Source organism: Phlebotomus argentipes, unplaced genomic scaffold (genome assembly GCF_947086385.1).
Source record: "Phlebotomus argentipes unplaced genomic scaffold, Phlebotomus argentipes genome assembly contig_2, whole genome shotgun sequence".
NCBI lineage: Eukaryota > Metazoa > Arthropoda > Insecta > Diptera > Psychodidae > Phlebotomus > Phlebotomus argentipes.
Genome location: NW_026776162.1, coordinates 5,783,134 through 5,799,884, shown reverse-complemented (window position 1 = coordinate 5,799,884; position 16,751 = coordinate 5,783,134). Strand labels below are relative to the sequence as shown.

General features: G+C 40.6%; 2 protein-coding genes across 4 annotated transcripts; one reads left to right on the top strand and one right to left on the bottom strand.

Annotated features, from left to right (window-relative positions):
* The first annotated feature begins 77 nt into the window (after positions 1–77).
* Positions 78–13,836, top strand: LOC132265013 (protein CREBRF homolog). 3 transcript variants are annotated; one of them, XM_059765403.1, is made up of 7 exons: positions 78–833; positions 8,330–8,818; positions 9,596–10,330; positions 10,390–10,721; positions 10,791–11,046; positions 11,139–11,261; positions 11,340–13,836. In XM_059765403.1, the coding sequence occupies exons 2-7, from the start codon at positions 8,359–8,361 to the stop codon at positions 11,432–11,434; spliced, it is 2,001 nt and encodes a 666-aa protein (XP_059621386.1). In that variant the 5' UTR covers positions 78–833; positions 8,330–8,358; the 3' UTR covers positions 11,435–13,836. The 3 variants fall into 3 exon arrangements, with proteins under 3 accessions (XP_059621386.1, XP_059621383.1, XP_059621384.1); XM_059765400.1 differs by lacking the exon at positions 78–833 and adding an exon at positions 5,380–7,584; XM_059765401.1 differs by lacking the exon at positions 78–833 and adding an exon at positions 5,382–7,584 and having other exon boundaries at positions 9,635–10,330.
* On the bottom strand, positions 11,929–16,500 carry LOC132265014 (spermine oxidase). Its single transcript, XM_059765404.1, has 4 exons — positions 16,233–16,500; positions 15,032–16,134; positions 14,846–14,966; positions 11,929–14,783 (listed from the first exon to the last, which is right to left on the bottom strand). The coding sequence occupies exons 1-4, from the start codon at positions 16,410–16,412 to the stop codon at positions 14,601–14,603; spliced, it is 1,587 nt and encodes a 528-aa protein (XP_059621387.1). The 5' UTR covers positions 16,413–16,500; the 3' UTR covers positions 11,929–14,600.
* Positions 16,501–16,751: the final 251 nt, after the last annotated feature.

Here is a 16,751-nt window from a genome sequence, read left to right as displayed (position 1 = left end):
TAAGAGAAATGAGGTCTCTTAAGAGCATGTTTTAAGAGCTTCTTCGGCGCCACTGTCTTCTTGCTTCGTCCATTTTTCCGCCAGAGCGCATGACAGTTCGACATCGGGGTGACGTCACTCAAAATAAAGCCATTCTGTGTGATTTGTTTTGATGAATTTATCCACTTTTCTCGAAAATCCCACACTTTTCCCCGCTTCTCACGTGATAAGGTGACTGTGTGGCATCAGTGAGTGCCCAACACAATGGATTTATGGCCATTTGATAGGGATTCCATTGCGAAAATGTGCCTAAATGGTGTGATTGGTTGACAGAGCAGTTGTGTAAACAGAGAAGAAAAAAAACACAGAAAAACAAATGGCTGATTCTTGTGAACGCGATAGCGTGAGGTGGTGAGAAAAAGTTGAAATTTCCCTCGAAAACTGTTGAGAAAATCCGCGAAAAGCGGGAAAAAAGTTGCAAAGTGATTCATTACGCAAGTGTGTGATAGAAAAGCCAGTGATCAAGGGCTCTTTCGGGGTGAATTTGGCTATATTTGCACGACCACATTGTCTCATTGTGAAATTGTCTTTCTTTGCAAAACAACTCAACTCTGTGTTTTTCTCCAATTCACGCCACAATAATTGGTTAAATTTAGTGCTGGCGAGCGGAAAAACCCGAGAGGTGACACTTATTGAGTGTGTTCTCGCCTTCTGCCACCCCTTCTGCTGGGGCTTTGGGGGCTGCCAAAGACGGTGGTGAGATCTGGTGAACGCGCGAGTGCCAGTGTGTTGAGGCTCCTGTGGCCTACCATGGACTTTGGGGGCGCCCCCTCGATCGAGACAGTGACATAAAGGTAGGCAAGGGGAGTGTGGAATGTGGTGCGGGGGAGCGGACGCTGAGCCAGTTTGTTGTGTATTTGGTTTTGACCCTCAAAATGGCGAACCTTCAAAAACATATGTTAATGACACTTAACAAGCTGGCTATCCGTGTGCACAGAAATTCAATTCACTTTTTTATACTCTGCCGACCATTTATTTCTCATGATGATGATGATTCTCCACACAAAAAGTCAGCATCATCGCCTATAAATATACATAAACGTGGCTGTGGTTGAGCGACATCGCGACTGGCTCATTAGGCTGGGCGCTGGTGTGCGTGAGCGACAATGTGAATTGGTGTGATGTTATTTAACTCTGGCGATTCCGGAAATCATACAATTAAACCTTACACAATGTCATGATCGTATGAGTTTACACTTTTTTCCCATCCTCCGTTCCCACACGCCGACGATGGCTGGCTCAGCGTGTGTTTCTATGGGCAAAGGGGGTCGAATTGGTTACAAAGTGGCGCCAAATTGTTGTTATGGGTTCTGACTCCTCTTCTCACTCACTCTCTCTCTCTCTATAAATATAAATTAAAATTCATCCAATTTGTCGTCAATCGCACAGACACAGTCGCAACGGCTTCAGCTCAGCTGAGATGGGAATTGACTCTGGAATTCATTGATGGTCCAAGTGACGTCAAATGTTGACTCCAATTCGACACACGCACACGCGCGCGCTCTCGAGCTCTTTTCTCATCTCCGCGCTCTTATCACGCTCTGTCCTCAAAAAACTAATCTCGGGCAATTTTGCATGATACAGCGCGCGACATTATGTAAGACGAGAGGGAGGGAGAGAGAGAGAGAGTTCAGAGACTGTACAACTTGCAGAATTGACGGTGACAAAAGGAACAAAGAAGCGCGATCAGCTTTTGGGGCCACCCTCTGAATTCTCCTCAATTGACGGGGAGAATGAAAATAACATTTTTCGCACAAACACACAAGAACGCGGGCGGTCGGGTGATTCTCACAGCTGAAAGTGCGCCTTCTCTCGCCACTGCTATAGTATGCAAACGACTGAGGAATTATCGTCTATTTCGCAATATTAGCGTTCATTGTCAGATTGAGGATTTAATTGATTACACTACAATTATATTATATTCCATTTGATTTGTCTGAATGATGCGAAAGTTGCACAAGAGCAAATAAGACATTAATTTGTGCCATTTCTGCTTCAAACTTCTCTAGAGAGATTTTCTGAAAAAAAAATTTACATTCCATAAATCTCAGTTATCAATAATCTTATCACTCATACTCGCTGACATAGTAATATTGCGAGTTTCTCTCTGTGGAAAATGCATTAAGTGCTGATTCTAAATTTAATTTTAGGCCGTTTAGCCAATCAATTGAAATAGATGATGATTAACAAAGCGTTTACGAACTAATTTCAGTCGCTTATCTAAACCACTAATACAGAAGAGTGTTTGACTGGAACAAAGAATAAGTGTGTATATTTTCACGTGGTTGACAGAAGAATCACATGAACTCACTTCTTAGGTGTGTTTTATCAGTTTGATTTCTTGGCAAATTTTTACAACTCGTGATGGTTGTGTTCGTGTGTGCTTCAGAGAGAGACTCTCAAAGAGCCTCACGGGAAACACATTCGACAAAATAACACTTTGCAAATTATACATTTGTTTTCTTTCTTTCAAGTCCACTCTTTGTTAATTTTCCATTTATACTTTTTCTTTCTTCGAAGCCCATGCTGAATATTAATGCTTTTTTTCTTTTTCGCTCTCTCTCTCTCTCGTGCTGCGGGAGAGATTTTATGGGGGCACTTTGCAGATTCTAGAAGAGTCTGTCGTCTCCCCATTTTGGCATTTTTTATGCAAGAACACACACGCCATGGAAAGTTTCGTTGGTAGTTAGCAATATAATTTACGTGATTTTTCCTCACCCAGAGAATTATAGTTAATGTATCTCTGGTTTCGTAGAAGAGCACATCGCATATATAATAAATTTTGAATGTGAATAGAGGAATAGTATAATATTTTGTATAGTGAATTAGAAAGAAGGAAGAGGCAGAATGAAAAATTCATATAAAATAAAGAGCCTGAAGCTCTGCTCGAAGGTCGACGGTGTGTGTTTACTGAAGTGTGTCTGAGGCAATTCAGCATGATTATTGGATCATTTGGTATTTGAATTAATTGTCATGACTTGACACACTGTTGCAATCAATGATGATCACTCAATAATATTGGAAATGTCTCTCATTTGGGGGGGAAATATTGTGGTTCTCTCGGTGTTTTCTCACTCGATGGCGTGTGAAGTGTTTGATAACAGTTTGGCAATCACTGATTTATTTGCACTTTTTCCACCGCACAACTCGATTAGCGCATTCAATAAAGTGGCTGATTTGCAATTCAATTTTACTGACTGAATATATTTTTTATTTTCCTGAACCACTCTCATGTGTTGTATCTATAATCGAATGGTGAATACATGCAAATTCTCTCCTATTTTGATTTCTCTTGACAAATTAAAACATTTACTGAGATTAAATGGTGAAGAAGATGTTGAAGAGAGACAATGAATAACATTTTGTATTTACATACAAGAAGACGCGACGCTCGCCATCAAGAGGGAAAATTTAGCAATGTATTTTCATTGGAAAAACACGCCATGTGTTTATGCAAGTAATTTACATAGTAATGTTTCATACAAAATACTCCTTCTTGACTTTGACTCTAAGCATTGCAATAATTCGCAATGCTTCTCTGGCAAAATGTGAAGAAAAATCTGGTTTTTTTTGTGTTCTGTTGGCAAAACTTATGAATTATGACGCTGTGAGAAATTCTTGGCAGAAAAATTTCAAAGACACACACTTGATGGACATTTTGTCTGTGAAGAAACTAATCATATTGCTAAGTATTTTATTAATAAATATTGAAGAATGTACAAAACATTCGAGTTAATTGATGTAAAAGAAAATTGCTCTCTTTTTTCTCATGGTTTATTTTTAAAATTTTCGGTTGAATGCCTTCTAGTTCATGTAAATTTCCTCTCATGTTTTCCCCATTCTTTCCGCACATGAGGAGAAAAAAGGAGAGCAATCATCACTTTTATTTGTAGAGAAATCTGTGAGGAGTTGAAATACTGTGTGTTTGCCACTCTTATTTTCCTGTTTTTGTGGATTTTATAAACAACCACAAATACGCGAACTAATCCAATTGTTTGCTGAATTTTCTGCCATGCTATGCTGAAAAGTTGTTTGTTCATCTTTCCACCAATGTGCCTCATTGGTCTTGAATTTCGTGTGACATTTTGAAAAATAATATGCTTACTTGGCTGAAATCCATTTACTTAGCGGGAATTTTTCTCAATGGACTTCCTTATCAGTATTGTTTTCTGCACACCAAACCCAAAACATTCACAGACATAGACGTGATAATGGCGATGCGGGGGTGAAATTCAACGCCAATTGATGGGAAGACGCTGCGGAGGGAAAAGACTCGTGGGTGGTGTTTGATGTGATACGGAAAGCCAAAGGAGAGAGAGAATCGTATATTGATCAAGAAATTCCTAAATGGGAAACATTTCCACATGATGTGACGTAGAATGTGACTCCATGGGGGTGTTTTGTACATATATAGATGCCGATGTCTTCAGCTCTGGGTGTGTGTGGGTGGATTCAAGTGCGGTTCTGCTGATGCTTTGGGGACAAGAAAAAAATTTGTCCATCGAGAGTGAAGAGCGAGTAAAAGTCAAAGTTTACTGGCTTCTCCGTTTCAATGGCAAATGCTGTCCGAAACGCTGTGATTCTCCGCTAAAGAGCGCGTCCTGAGTGTCTGGTGATTGGTCATGAGACAGCCTTCAGCATAATATATTCACAGCTGAGCCATTTGATTTAAGGTGAGAGGCTTCGAGTGTGTTAGTTCTCTTCTTTTTTCACCTCTTCCACCGCCACAGAAGTTTTTCCCACTTTTTCCTGTTGCCCCAACTAGTGTTTGTGGGTGTGTGTGTGCGTCTCTGTTGTGTGGATGTGTTGTGAAACATTTTTAATGATTGTACAAGGTCAAAAGTGGAAAAAATCTTATATGTGTCGCTCTATGACTTCCCGGTTCAAAATAGCCCAAAAACCAGAGTTTATGTCGACGATGAAATGATGTAGGAAGAAAAAGGAGGAAAAAACTGTGCGAAAAAAATGTGGAAAAGACACTCAATAGACAAAAGTGATTATAAATAAGTTTAAGACGTTCCTAAAAGAGTTCACAAAATCCACAACAAATAAATTATAAATAAATACACTTGGCCAAAATAAAGGCTGTGCTCGTCAAGTGTTGTGACTTTTCGTGGTTGAAGTGGAAAATATATTTGTTATCCTTTAATTCATCTCTGTTTGACTATATTTTTATTTTGGCAAATGACGAAGTGAAATGTTCACGATGAAATTTTTGGGTAAAAGGAAAATCCATTGTTGTTCTTGTGTTTCTTTATATTTTTCCTTATATTAAGGTACAAAGAAAACAAAACTTGTGGCGCTATTTCAGATAATTTTATAGACGCTTGACACGAAATATTGTATTCTTGGAAAATATAATGGATTTGTGACCTAATTTGAGCAACTCCTTAACTTTTCAATGAGTATTTCACTTTATATCACATTTTTTTTAATTGTTTGATTAGTTTTCAAGATTTGAGGTCATTGCGTTGTGTCTTATCGACAGTGAAGTGAATTTAAAATAAAAAATGGGTTTTTATCACAAAAATTGTGGTGCGAATGTACAAAAAAAGTGCATGAGAAAGCTTTTATTGCTATTTCATCATCTTCTGCAGCTTTGAAATTGTCATGTGGGGGAAAAAAATGTAAGCTTGAAAATATGCAGATCAGTGATTTGATTTCCAGTTTATGTGAAGGATAGATTGTAAAGCACTTATTATTGATCTCTCTAATCTGTCTTCAGGAGCTCAACACCACGATGTTGTGTGTTTCTGCCAGTGAAACGGAGAAATATCGATAAGTTTATCAACTCTCTGGGGCTCTTTTTCGCCTTGACGAGAGAGGCTTTCCTCTGACGCCAGCAATGTGATCCAATGAATTTGACTTTCTGCTGCAAGAGTATTTCTATATGTTTTAATGTTCGGAAGATTGTGTTGAGTGTATGTGAGAATATTTTTAATAGTCGCTCTCACACTTGATGTCTAATGATGGCTGATGATGGGAGTGAAAGAGAGGCGGTGAAGCGTGGGGAGTGTATCAAGTATTGCTACGTATATTTATCTCTCTGTGTAGTATTGTCAAGGTCATATCATGTTATGAGTCTCGAAAATGTTTTCCTTTTTTCGTACAACCTCCTCAACACTCCCCTCTCATGCCGCGCGCCTCGTCGCCCAGCTGTGGGTCGTCCGTTGGGAGAGATTCTGTGCACGCGCGCGTACAGAGTATGCGTCATTCCCCACAAGATGCTTGTCTCTCCCCTATTGTGTCCCACTCTGTCCCTCTTGGCGCAGCACACAATATCAGTGCAGAGTTGCGCTCTCTCGCTCCTGCCCACGGAGTGCCTGGGCATCGTGGTGTGTTTTTGTTTACACTCTGGCTCACTCCGTGTCCCACATCTTTTGGCAAAGTGGTGGGGCGCATGAGATGAGTTCCTGGCCAAAGTTCACGATGCGGCGGTTTGCTGTTCAGAAAGAAAGAGAGAGAGAGAGAGAGAGAAAAATCACACTTTTGCGTGTGCGCCGCAGAGTCAGAAGGAAAGAGGCACTTGAGATTGAAAATGCCATCAGTGTAAAAACACTTTCGCGAAGAAATCAAAAACAACAAATTGGCGGAAGAGAGAGATAGTGAGTTGTGCAGACAGAGGAGGATAGTGTGTGACAGTGCTGCTGATTCGATGTGTGTGAGAGTTAGTGAGGAAAAAGGGGAGTTGGTGTTGTTTACATTTTTCGTGTTGTTCAGTCACGACGGAGCGAATTAAAATGAAGACGTGTAAACAAATTGAGCCGGAAGACGTGTGTGGGAAATATCACTGAATGAGCAGATGCACAAGGAGAATCAGAGAAGAAAAGTGTGAATTTTGTTGGAATTGGAAAAACAACACCACTTGAGCTGCTAATTCGACTGTTAAGAACTTTCTCAAACGAATCCACAGGACAAAGTGTGCGTGAGTGTGAAAGAGAGAGAAGGGATTAGAGTGCGAATTATTGTGGAAAATCCCCCGATTGAGTGTGACTCAATATCTATGACTGGGTGTTGGAGATTTTTCCAGTGAAATGAAAATATCGTCTCTCCTTGTTGGTGAGAAGTGGTTTAGGTCAGTGAATATTTTTCCGTGTTTGTGTAAAATACAATTTGGCGGAATAGTGTGAGGTGGAACTGTTTGTTGTCACACTATTTCACTATTTTCCATCTGACTTTTTTATGTATAGTTGCGCCTCTACGAGTGTTTATGTGTAAACAAGTTGAGAAAAATAACAACTGAATGAAATAAACTCACGTGTTTCATGCCTCTGTTCCATATGAAACACTCAACAGTGATTATTTGTTATTGTGTTTCTATCGCTAGTGACAATATTCATTGTTATTTACCGTGGTGAATTTTGCAAACGCATAACAGAGAGGATAAGAATTTCTGCGGAAAAACTTGTTTTTTATTTCCTCTTTAAAAACACACACACATTCTCAAATATTGTGCCACTTGAGGAGGATTTGTTTTGACGTAATTGATGATTCTATCGAGGAAATCTGTGACTCTCGAAGAGGAAAAATGTCTCTCCATTTTGGGTATGTGTGAAATTGGTGAAATAAGGACAAGTCAAGTTAACCATGCGTGATAGGAGTTGCCTTCCTTTTTGGCCATTCCTCGACACGTGCGTGTGTACAGAGAATTCTTCTATGTTATAAGAATTGCGTCACTTGAATGTTTTCATTTGAAAAATTCTATTAAAAAAAATTCTTTATTGGATTCTGGGTGTGAATTTTTCCTCGAACTTGACGCTTCGCACATTTCCACAGCGTAGGAATGTTGTACCTGGTGACGAAAAGGGGGAGGAGGGGGTGTGGTCTGCGAGAGACGCAAAATAGCGAGAAGGATTTTTGGGGTGTGAGAGTGGAAAAAGGATAAATAATAAACACAGTGTGAAAAACATGAAATTGTGATGTTTGTAATTTTCCAATGAGTTTTTCACCTTCTCATCGCACAACTTCCATTGCGGGGCGCGACATTAGAATATGCTGTGTGGGCGGGGGATTGTCAAAAGAATTTTTTCATCTCCCTTTTTTGCTCTTTCCACCTTGAGATGTCGCGTCATTCAGCGCTGCTTTATTTTTCCTTGCCATATTTAACAGAAAAGAAAAATAAGGGAATTAAAGTTATGAGAATTTTTGATGATGAGAATTTTGCACATGAAAGACACAATTTCATTAGATGAAATTGGATTTGTTAGGCAAAAGTTTGATTGATCAAAATTGGAATTCTTGGGCATTTTATGATGAAAGTAATTCGTTTGTATTTCACCTTTTCTTGCAGAAAGTGTATCGCCAGAGACATTCAGTATAATGAATGATAATCACATCTACACGAGCAGCGACTTCTTCGACAGCAATTCCTCGCAGGGGCGGCTGGTGGTGAAGGTGGAGCCCGGACTGCTGGGCGCCGGCGGCGATCTTGAGGATCTCGGGGTGAACAACTCGGTGAATAGCACAGACTATTGCGCCATGGACACGCTGAAGGACAATCCCATGATGACCACCGCCTCGATGCCGATTCCGTCGCGCGGATCAACGCGCATGAATTTCGACTTTTCCGACTTTGGCTTCGACTTTGACTCCTCGCAGGACATCACCATGCAATTGAATCCGCTGAGTGCCACCAGTGCCAGTATGTATGCTGACATGCAGCCGAGCAACTCGACGATGTGGAGTGATATTGGCGCCGCGATGGTCACAACCAAGACGGAACCCTTTCACATGGACGACGACGATATCTTCCAAGTGGACAAGGCGGACCTCATTCAGGGTGAGTTTCACATCCTTCTCCCCATTTATTTATGTGTCTCTTCCACATGATTTGCTTCCCTCCTTTAGTTACCATTCGTTCTTTTAAATTTTATATTGTTATTATTATTTCCATATGAAGAGAGAAAAACACGCATTTTGAGTTTATTTTTCTTTTATATGAAATCTTCTTTTTTTCTTCAATTTTGTGCACTGTTATAACTGTTGCTTGGCTCATTAGTTCTCTTCGTTATGTCCCATAAAAGATGCTGCATTTTTAATTTAAACCTTGTTTTTCTTAGCATTTGCAAATAAAATTTTGTAGCCTGATTTTGTGGAAATTTGAATGAATTTTATTGCTTTGCGAATTAGAAAATGTCTCTTGTTTACATCGAAGTCAATATTTTGCTGACATCGTCAGCCTTTTCGTTGGAAATTTCGCTTGAGATAAAGCATCACATCTCTGTGGTGTGTATGATTATAAATGGTGTATATAAGGCAGAAAAATGAGGGATTTCCCCACACTTTTGTTGATTTCTATTTGTTTTGCTTGCGATTGGAGACGCCAAAATCTTCTCCTACACACTTGATACTGTTTTTGTTGCTCACTTCTTCTGTATGTTTGTCTAATACATATTATATGTATGATTTGGAGGCTTTAATGTAGCATAACATTGTGTCGAGAGGTGTCGGGCTAATTAACTCACCTGAGGTTTTTCTCTTTCTCTTCAATCGTCCCGTAAAAAAAACTCCATGATTACACATAAACACAAAAACACTACTTTGTTGCAAAAAAAAGGTCCAACATTGGCTGAACTTAATGATGATACGCTTTTAGAGGACCTCAATATAGACGATCTTATACTGCCCGAGGAGCCGTCCTACATGATGGATGGCCACAATTTGCACCAGATGCAAACGGCCACGACCAGCCCGTTGAATTCGTCGCTGTCGCCGCAGCCGTCGATGGGGCTGAATCAGTCGGGCAGTCTGACGTCTGTGGGGAGTCTGCATCAGCCGCTGACGCAGCAGCTGAATCTCTTCACCCTACAATCGCCCACGATCTCCATTGGGCGCGACGCCCTGTACGATGAGCGCACCAACACGTCCTCTAGTCCCTTCGACGCCAACACATTCACACCAACCAAGTCAATCAACTCCAGTCTTGCCTTCTCGCCGGGTAGTCATCACAGCAGCAACTCCTCGCTGCTCCACAACTCGGTCACGCCGCCGCCAAAGAGTCTGAACAGTGGGAAGGCCAGCTCGTCCCACAAGAGATCCACGCTGCACGATCTCCTGCGCAAGGACACCTCGCAGAACTCCGTGTCGGTGTCCGTGCCGCGCTCCTCGGGCCTCGTCATGCCGGGCAATGCGCTCAGTCCAGGAGCGCCTGGGCCGAGAAATCGCGGCATGAGTCATGTGCTGTCCAACCAGAACTTCCCCTCGTCCAGGCTCTCCTCGTCGGCACCGACACACTTGGGACTGGAGCAGATCTGGCAGAGGCGAGAGCCGAGACAGCATCTCCTGTCCACGGGTGAGTAGAGCCTGATTACATCCTCAATTCCGTACGACTTGAACGGACTGTCTTTGCAGGAAGCATGGCTGAGGCTGGTTCCACGTCCTCCTTGAGCACTGGCGGTGTTCTGAGTCCAGAGGCGCCAGATTTCTCACAGGATGAGGGCTATTCCGATGACGACAGTGATCACTATGAGGACTATTCCACGGATAACGATTCTGATGATGACTCAAAGTCCAACAATCCGGGTGGCAGCAAGAAGGAGCGCTTCTTCTGGCAGTACAACGTGCAAGCCAAGGGCCCCAAGGGTCAGAGATTGGTGATCAAGACACACTTTGAGGATCCACACGTTCTCAATGAGGTCACAGATCCTGTCTTCAGTCCTCACTGTTCTGTGCGGGGAATTAAGGTGAGTGCAGAGAGGTGTTTTTGCAGCATTTCGAGCATTTCAATGTCTTTTGTGTGTGTCCTTGAGCAGCACAGCGGAAAGGCCAGGAAGGGCGATGGGAATGATTTAACGCCAAATCCACGGAAATTGAACAACATTGGGAAGGAGTTGGACAAATTGGGGAGGATCATCAATGATATGACACCAGTGAGTGAGTTGCCTTTCAACGTGAGACCAAAGACGAGGAAGGAGAAGAACAAATTGGCGTCGCGTGCGTGTCGTTTGAAGAAGAAGGCCCAACATGAGGCGAATAAGATTAAATTGTATGGACTGGAACATGAGCACAGTGAGTGGCTTTGATCGTCTCTGTCTAATCAGCTTTAGAGGATTCTTTTAAATGTGATTTTCTCATCTTTTCTGTCTCTTTCTCACCCGCAGAACGACTGATAAATGGTATTCTACAGCTGAAGCAGACCGTAATTGCGAGATGCAACAAACCAGTATCTGATAACAGTGACGAGACGATTCAGCAAATTGACAAGATTGTCAAGTCAGCGACAAGTAAGATGCAGTGCTTGAAGTGGACAAAATGTGACTTAATATATTAATTGATTGTGTGATTTTTTTTTGACTTTGCAGAGGTGAAAATTGCCGGAACCTCGACGGAGTTTGTGAACAAAATCCTGGAACGAGTAAAATTGGGCGACCCAAATGGTGGTTTGGATGAATTATGAAACAATTCGCGATTGTCCCTTGAGATAGATTTGTGAATTTCTTCCCTTTTTTTTTTTAGAAATGTTTCTTTGTTCTTTTATTGAGTTTATATATTACCTTTTTTTCTTATTTGCATATAAGGAGAGAAAAGTACCTTTGATGAATTGTTAAAGCCAGAATATTTGTAATTGATTTGTTTTATACTGTTTTTTTTTGTTTATGATTCTTTTTTGTTGTGCCACTATAAAGTTTAGACGAGTAATCTAAAGTGATTGATCATTGTCATGAGATGAGAAGATAAAGAAGAACGGGGAAAAAACCAGTTAGGATTTAATGAAACCAAATATTTTTTTCTACTGCTTTAAGGACGTTACAAGATATGAGATGATTGAATAGTCAAGTTTATTCACTCTATGCATATTTTTTTTGAGTTTATTCTTTGAGTTTAAGTATAAACGGACATAATGGGCATCCTTTAAGTTTGTAATACTTATGAAATCGTAGTTTTTGGGCCTATTGTCGTAATATTAGAAGTGAGAAGTGTTTTTTTTATCTACATAATATCTGTATATCATGTTTGAAGTAAAAATTGAGTAATAATTATAGTTTTGCATTAAGATTTTGCGATGAAACGTTGGATTATTAAGAAACGATACAAAAATTGCGAAGAGAGAACGCACCATTAGTATGTAGATTGCTTGATTAAAGAGAGAGATTGTCTTTGAGAAAGCTGAGAGAAATTCTATAATATTTATTGTAATAATTTAACTATATTACTTACTCTACTAAAGAAAAAAAAAACAGAGATAGAGAGAGAAAATGAAGAAAAACATAATGGTAAAGAGAGGAAAAAATCATATATTTTTGGGGGTGATTAGATATTAAGGAAGAAAAATAGTTTGTGAAGACATATTATATAAAGGATATATTAAAAAATATATAATATTTTTTGAACGAATGTTGGTACAAAGAAAATCACAGAAGGAAAAAAATGTTATTTACTATAAGAAATGATGATAAAAAGTGTCTATAATACTTGAAGTTTACTTTATACTTTATCAATTTTTTACATAGCGACAAACAGTCTTTACAGAGTAAGCAAAAATAATATCAGAATCATTCACTATATACCGAAGTAAAAAGAAAGAAAGAAAGAAAAAGTGTGGAAACGGCATGGAAATGTTTAAAAAAAAATCTTACTAATTTATCTGATCTGTGATTCATTGTTACTAACACATGGAAATGATATAATCTAACGATTTTATTTCTAAGATGGCAAAAAATCATTCATTTTGCTTCTTCTCACGATCGAGAAACATTGGAGAGTATTCTCAATTACACCTACCGTAATGTCTTACATTAATAATAATAAATTCACTGTTGAAAAAAAATTGTAGAGGCAAAACATTTACATTGCATTGAGCGAAAAGTAATGTTGAGATTTACGTACAGCTAAAAAAAATCCCTCTTTGACTGATTGTTTATTGCCAATTCTTGTTGAGCATCTATTCAAGTGGTTTCGGGAATTAAGTAATTGTATATTGTAATGAAAAATATGTATTTGATTAAAATTTATTTCACAAGTTCTTTCAAAATTCCAATGTAAAAATATTCATTATTGATATTCAATCAGTCAAATTGGTGGGAATTTTCCCTCAAGTTCAACTCCTTTCTCCGTATTAATCTTTATGAATGGTTGAAAATAAGTGTAATTTTGTCATGTTGATCCTCTGAAAGTGCCACAAAGAAGTGGTTTAACCTCCTTTTGGGCAACAACACACGTTCAAGCCAGAGAAGAGATTTTCCGACACAGTGTCTGGAAGTGACTTTCGCCATAAAACATGCATTAAATATTAGTCACAATATATTTCTGTTAAACTCTTTGTAATAACTAAATGTCTAATCAATGTAAAAACTGTTACATTTGATGTAATTCACAGTTCAACGTGTCTCTTATGAGATTTGATGGTATTTTCGAGAGGTTTTCACTGATGTTACAGAATAAAAAAAAGGGGAGGAAAAGAAGAGGACAGATTGTTGTGTGTGAAAAAAGATGAAATTGTGACTATTTTTGGAAAGCATGCTGACAATTTTTACGACCAAAACGCGTAGGGTAGAATCGGAACTTAAGATTTCAAAAGCAAAAAGGTTTAAGGAAACAAAAAAGTGTGAAAAACGAAACAAATAGAAATGCTAATATATTTTTTATCATGTAGAAGTTATAAATTGCAGAAAATAGTGTGTAGAAATGATGTTAAAGATTATACTATAAAAGAAGAAGAAAGAAAGAAAGAGAACCTCTCTTATGTCTTGTCTGTGTATAAAACAAAAAAAATAATTGATAAATAAGAAAAAAAAATACAGAAAATGATGTGAGATATCTTGCAAATAGTGTAAAATTTCACAATTTGACAGAGAAAAATTGAAAAGCGACGGAGCAGCAAAGAAAATGTTCAATTTTTGAAATAAAGAAAGAAGAATCTGACAGTTTGTCGAGATTTCTACCTCATAAGAATGGAAACGAAAAGTGATATAATTTGTTATGTACATTTTTCTGAATTGTTTGTCTTTTCCTTTGTAAACAAAAAAAAACACATGGGTAATCCGAATGCCATAAATGGAAGTAATGCGATGAGGAAAACACCTTTAATTTTTGCTAATCGTTTTCTTTTTGTTGTATTATTTCGCGCGATAAGAGATGTAAAGAGAGTGGAAGGAGTGAAAAGAGAAAAAAATGCTTTAATAATTATACTACACATCGTTATATTTAAGATTACACACACACACACACACACAAACACACGATGAATGATATAAAAAGAGCTTGTGAAACTGTAAATTTTGTGTTTCTTTCTTTTTGCCTTTTCCCACCTGATCACGCTCATGCTGCATCGACGGACAGAGCTTATGCTTCGAGATATTCCACAGTCAGAAAACAACACACATTTTTCCTCAATTTAACAATACTTTATTCTCAGATAGTGTTCTTTAGTAACTCATACTAAGCCTTAATATTGGTAGTTTCATTAAATAAAAAAAAATGTCGGACTAGAAAAATGCTGCTTCTCAATACAATATTAAATAAAAAAAATCTACAATTGTAATTCGTAATCTCTTTCGCATGTAAAAAGCACGAAGAAATGTCACGATACGTCTTTTTCTCCTTAATTGGTGTGTCTGTGTTTCCTAGTCCAGTGAAATGCCCTGAATCCAGGCACTGAGATCCGTGCTGTCGGACTCCATCACGATCTCCTGCGGAGAGTCTGGCGTGAGGATGACCTGCGCAGCTGTGCGTCCACTCAGATAAGCTCCGTGAACGGTGGAGTAGAAATTGGCATGAGTATGCTCGCCGGCGAAGAGAATAGAGGGCTGAAAGAGGGATTGATTTTCCATATGAATTAACTGGAATATTTCACCCACACTTTCCGCACCTTTGACTGGTGAGGATCAGAGTAGAGAGGCTGTGCGATATTCTCAATGTCATCCTGACTCGCTCCAACGGCCATGGCTGTATAGGAACCTCTGCAGAAGGGCTGATTTCTCCAGCTCGTGCTGAAATGACCACAAAACAAGCGCTAAAACAACTTCCAATAAGACTCACAGGAGATCTCTCTTACCAGATACACCTCTTCGGTTTGGGCACGAAGGGATCCTGAAGGAACTTCCGCAGAATCTCCGTGCACTTGTCCGCCACTTCGTCGTGCGAAAGTGTCTCCATGAATTCCGCCTCGCGACCAGAAATCCATCCCAGCAGCAGTGTTTCCGTCACCTTCGCGAACGAGTAGATCTTCTTGAACCACACATCCTTCATGCTCGCCTTGGTCGTCGTCGCGTCGTCATTCCACAGCAGCATCACTTCGCTGATGGTGCTGTTGAGGAAGGGTCTGTCGTACTCAAGGAATATCTTGTCCACCGTCCCGAACAGGAGCCTCTCGATGGATTCGCGCTTGTAGGTGGGAAGTGCTGGCGAGAAGAGCGTGTCGGCCTTCTCTTTGAGAACACCCAGCGGAATTGTGCAGATGACGTGATCAGCGTAGAAAATCTCTCCAGCCTCTGACTCTATTTTCACGTTGAAATTGCGCGTGGGCGCCTCAGTCACGGTCTTGTCCGAGTCATCAGAGTCACCTTCGGCGTCCTCCTCCACTGTCGTGAGACTCCCGGCGCTGATGGAGCCTTTCCGTCGCCAGTGAATCGTGCGCACGGGACACGCTTTGATGATCTGCTCAGGTGAGAGATGCTCAGTGAGTGGACCCAGAATGGAGCTGTAGCCCGCCGGCAGGACGATGTTGCCGCCCTGGAGTTCAGTGTAGCTGCCCAGCTCCAGCAGATCAATCTCATTCATGTTATCACAGCCTGTTATGCACGTCTCGCGCTTCAGGAGGCAATTGAATATCAACTGCTTGATCCTCTTCTCGGGCGATTCGGGCATCTCCTCCAAGTACAGCTCACGCTCCAGCTCGATGTGCTCCCCCACGCTCAGGATGTCCGGCGGCGGGATGTACTGGCAGAGGAAGTACTCTTCGCAGCGGCGCAAGAAAGTCACGTAGGCCTCGTAAATCTCGTGCAGAATATCTATCGGCACCTGCTTTCCGTCCTCCGTCGCCGCCACGATCTTGTGCGGCTTCGGGATGTTGATTATGCTCACCAGCCCAGATCCCATGGCCAGCTCGTAGATGGGATTCCCCAGGACACCGTGAATCCAATTGGCTCCGAGCTCGACCTGGAAACACAACACAATATATTACATAACCTCTCCCGACTCTCCGCCTCGGCGAACGCGTTAAGGTCCGCGTGGCCTTGCGGCAGGCTCTGACTTGCCTTCTGGGAATCAATGTCTATAGACACGATGCGACCTCCAATTCGGTTCCTGGCCTCGAGGATGAGAAAGTCCGTGCAACCATTCTTCAGCAGATGGTTCGCCGAGGACAGTCCAGCCGCCCCCGCGCCCACTATTAGCACTTTACAGTATTTCGCACATTTCACCGCATTTTCACTCATTGTTGGGAGTGAAATTGGAACAGGAAATTGGCGATTTTCTCAATCTGCACAGAATATTGCACTGTTTTTTGTTGACCACCGAATCAGCTGGGCGACAGCTGTCAAAACTCACAGCAATGCGCACCTGATTCGCGACAGCTGTTCCGTACGGAATAAATATGCTCCAGGTGAATTATTCCGCAGAAATGAATGATAGTGAGGCTCTGTGCTGATTTTTATGCTCGCAGAGAGCTTTTGTGGCTAATTCCAGAGCTTTTACTGTTGGGAATAAAACAACTCCGTGAATTTTATCGTATTCTCTGTTTTAATCCTCTCAAAAAACTCACCCCGACGCTGTTC

Bases quoted from the DNA above. Each gene is read 5' to 3' on its own strand.
- LOC132265013 (XM_059765400.1), top strand. From the start codon at position 7,527: ATGATTCTATCGAGGAAATCTGTGACTCTCGAAGAGGAAAAATGTCTC. The intron at 10,722-10,790 runs GTGAGTGCAGAG...GTCCTTGAGCAG, and splicing joins GTTCTGTGCGGGGAATTAAG to CACAGCGGAAAGGCCAGGAA. The intron at 11,262-11,339 runs GTAAGATGCAGT...TTGACTTTGCAG, and splicing joins GATTGTCAAGTCAGCGACAA to AGGTGAAAATTGCCGGAACC.
- LOC132265014 (XM_059765404.1), bottom strand. From the start codon at position 16,412: ATGAGTGAAAATGCGGTGAAATGTGCGAAATACTGTAAAGTGCTAATA. The intron at 16,135-16,232 runs GCAAGTCAGAGC...TTGTGTTTCCAG, and splicing joins TAGACATTGATTCCCAGAAG to GTCGAGCTCGGAGCCAATTG. The intron at 14,784-14,845 runs GTGCGGAAAGTG...TCCCTCTTTCAG, and splicing joins CTGATCCTCACCAGTCAAAG to CCCTCTATTCTCTTCGCCGG.